Here is a 2,015-nt window from a genome sequence, read left to right as displayed (position 1 = left end):
CCTAATCTTAGTGTTCTGCTAAGTCTATTGCTTTGTTTTTTTTGAATAGTTTTCTAAACTCGTCTGTTTAGTATTCTGTTAGAATTGCTAACTGTGGTACCGATCCTTCCTTCGTGGTCGCGATCTGCCGTATCTAAATAACTTCTATACTCTAAGGGTCTGTCGCATAGATTCTCGCGATCTTATATAGTAAGATTATGCTAAATCTCCCGTTCTAGGTTGCGCGCTGATTTCTTAGGCGTGTCTTGTATTACACTTTAGTAACTTTATATATAGGTTCTCTGCTAAGTATTATTTTCTTTTGCTAATTAATAACAGGGTTGTGCTTTATTAACTAGTCGTAGCTAATTATCATCTCGGTATCTTCTAGATCTATAATGCTAACTCTTTCTCGGCTTTCTTGACCTACTAGGCGTAGCGTTACTGCCTTAGTCTTAAGTCGGACCTAACCGTTCCCGTACGTCGTGGGACTGTCGTTAGCTAATACTACTTATATTAGAACCTTCTTAGGTCGATAGGGTATGTTGTTGTTCTCTACCACTCGTGGTGAGATGATGGTTCGTGCTGCCTTACTGTCTATGAGCGCTAGCACTTTGTGTCCGTCTATAAGTACTATGGCTCGTAGCTATAAGTCTTAAGCTCCTACTTCTCGTACTTCTTTAAGGGTCGTTTTAGGACTGCCTTCGCTAGCGTGACCCTGTCTCTAGCGGCATCCTAGTTTTTTGGCTTAGAGAGTCGTCCTTTCTGCGACTTCTTCCGTTCCTAGGGGAAACGTTCTCTACTAATCTTGGCGTCGTAGTGATTGGTATATTAATTATTATAGTAAAAGCTCTAGTAAATATTACGGTAAGGCGTCTCCCTCTTTATAGTCTTCCTTAGTTCTTGCTTCTTGCTCTTGTGAATCTGGCAGTCTTCTGCCTTATAGACGTTCGCTAACAGGGTGCTATGGTAGTAATTGTCTACCTTCTGAGTATCCTCGAACTATTATTAGTGTAGGGCGCATCTAGTTTTATAGTGCGTTTATAGAAGTTTAACGTGTTCTACTTCTAGTAGGTCCTGTACTTAGGTTCTATGTATTCTGTAATTCTTTACTACGTATTTCTTAGTAGATATCGTGCTATAGTAGTAATCGTTTACTCTTCTAGCTCTCTATTATTGTTTCTTATAGAATTAGTAATTAGTTATGTATTCAATCTAGTATAGCTCCTCGTAAGTCTCTATTTCCTCTAGCTAGTGTATATAATAATGCGATATACGGCACTCGTTATGCTATAGGTATGTATAGCAGCAATCGTTCTCGTCGTCTCTAGTCTCTTCTTATTTCCTTAAGTAGTAGTTATACTATTTTAGGTAGTCGACCTAATATAGGCGCTCGTGTTACTCTATCTATTTCTTAAACGTCTAAGGTATCTCCTTATTATTAGGTTCCTTAAATCTAGATTATTCTTAGGCAGCTCTATAAGTAATTTCTTCTATATAGAGTTCTAAGACTATAACTTATCTCTTAACGTCGCAATCGTTAGCTTAGTATATAGGGTTTCTATAAACCTAGTACTATTAGTTTCTTAGACGGCGTAGTATCTTAGCCTCTTTAACCTACTAATCTATTAGTAGTAGGTCGTTCTACTTAAAGTCTTAAAGTCCTATTACCTCTTATACTAGCTTAAAGGCATTATTATTAGCTTATTTTACTTCGTCGTATAGATCTAGATCGCTAAGGGTTTTATCTAACTTCTTAGTTAGGTAGGGTATTAGTATTCTAATTATTCTAATCTTAACTACTCCTTACTTAACTTCGTTATCTAGGTAGTCTCTATAGAAGTATCCTAACTTCCCGTATCTAAGATATGCTTTGTTATTATAGCGCTTTTAGCGCTCTTTCTTAGAAAGACTATTATTAAACTTTCCTTAGAATTTCTTATTCTTATTCTTAAACTTATCTTATACTTTACTGTTAGAGATCTAAGCTATTCAGCTGATCTCTAAGAGAACCAATCCATCAATCTCTAATCTAT

At 36.5% G+C, this 2,015-nt stretch overlaps 1 protein-coding gene across 1 annotated transcript; it reads right to left on the bottom strand.

The window, feature by feature from the left end:
* Nucleotides 1-831: 831 nt before the first annotated feature.
* On the bottom strand, nt 832-981 carry COCVIDRAFT_117037 (hypothetical protein; the record flags this gene model as incomplete). The annotated part of the gene is made up of 1 exon (XM_014694500.1): nt 832-981. A coding segment is annotated over one exon (150 nt), but the record flags the coding sequence as incomplete, so codon positions are not given.
* Nucleotides 982-2,015: the final 1,034 nt, after the last annotated feature.

The sequence above is a fragment of the Bipolaris victoriae genome (genome assembly GCF_000527765.1).
Source record: "Bipolaris victoriae FI3 unplaced genomic scaffold scaffold_413, whole genome shotgun sequence".
NCBI lineage: Eukaryota > Fungi > Ascomycota > Dothideomycetes > Pleosporales > Pleosporaceae > Bipolaris > Bipolaris victoriae.
This window is presented reverse-complemented; position numbering and strand designations above follow the sequence as displayed.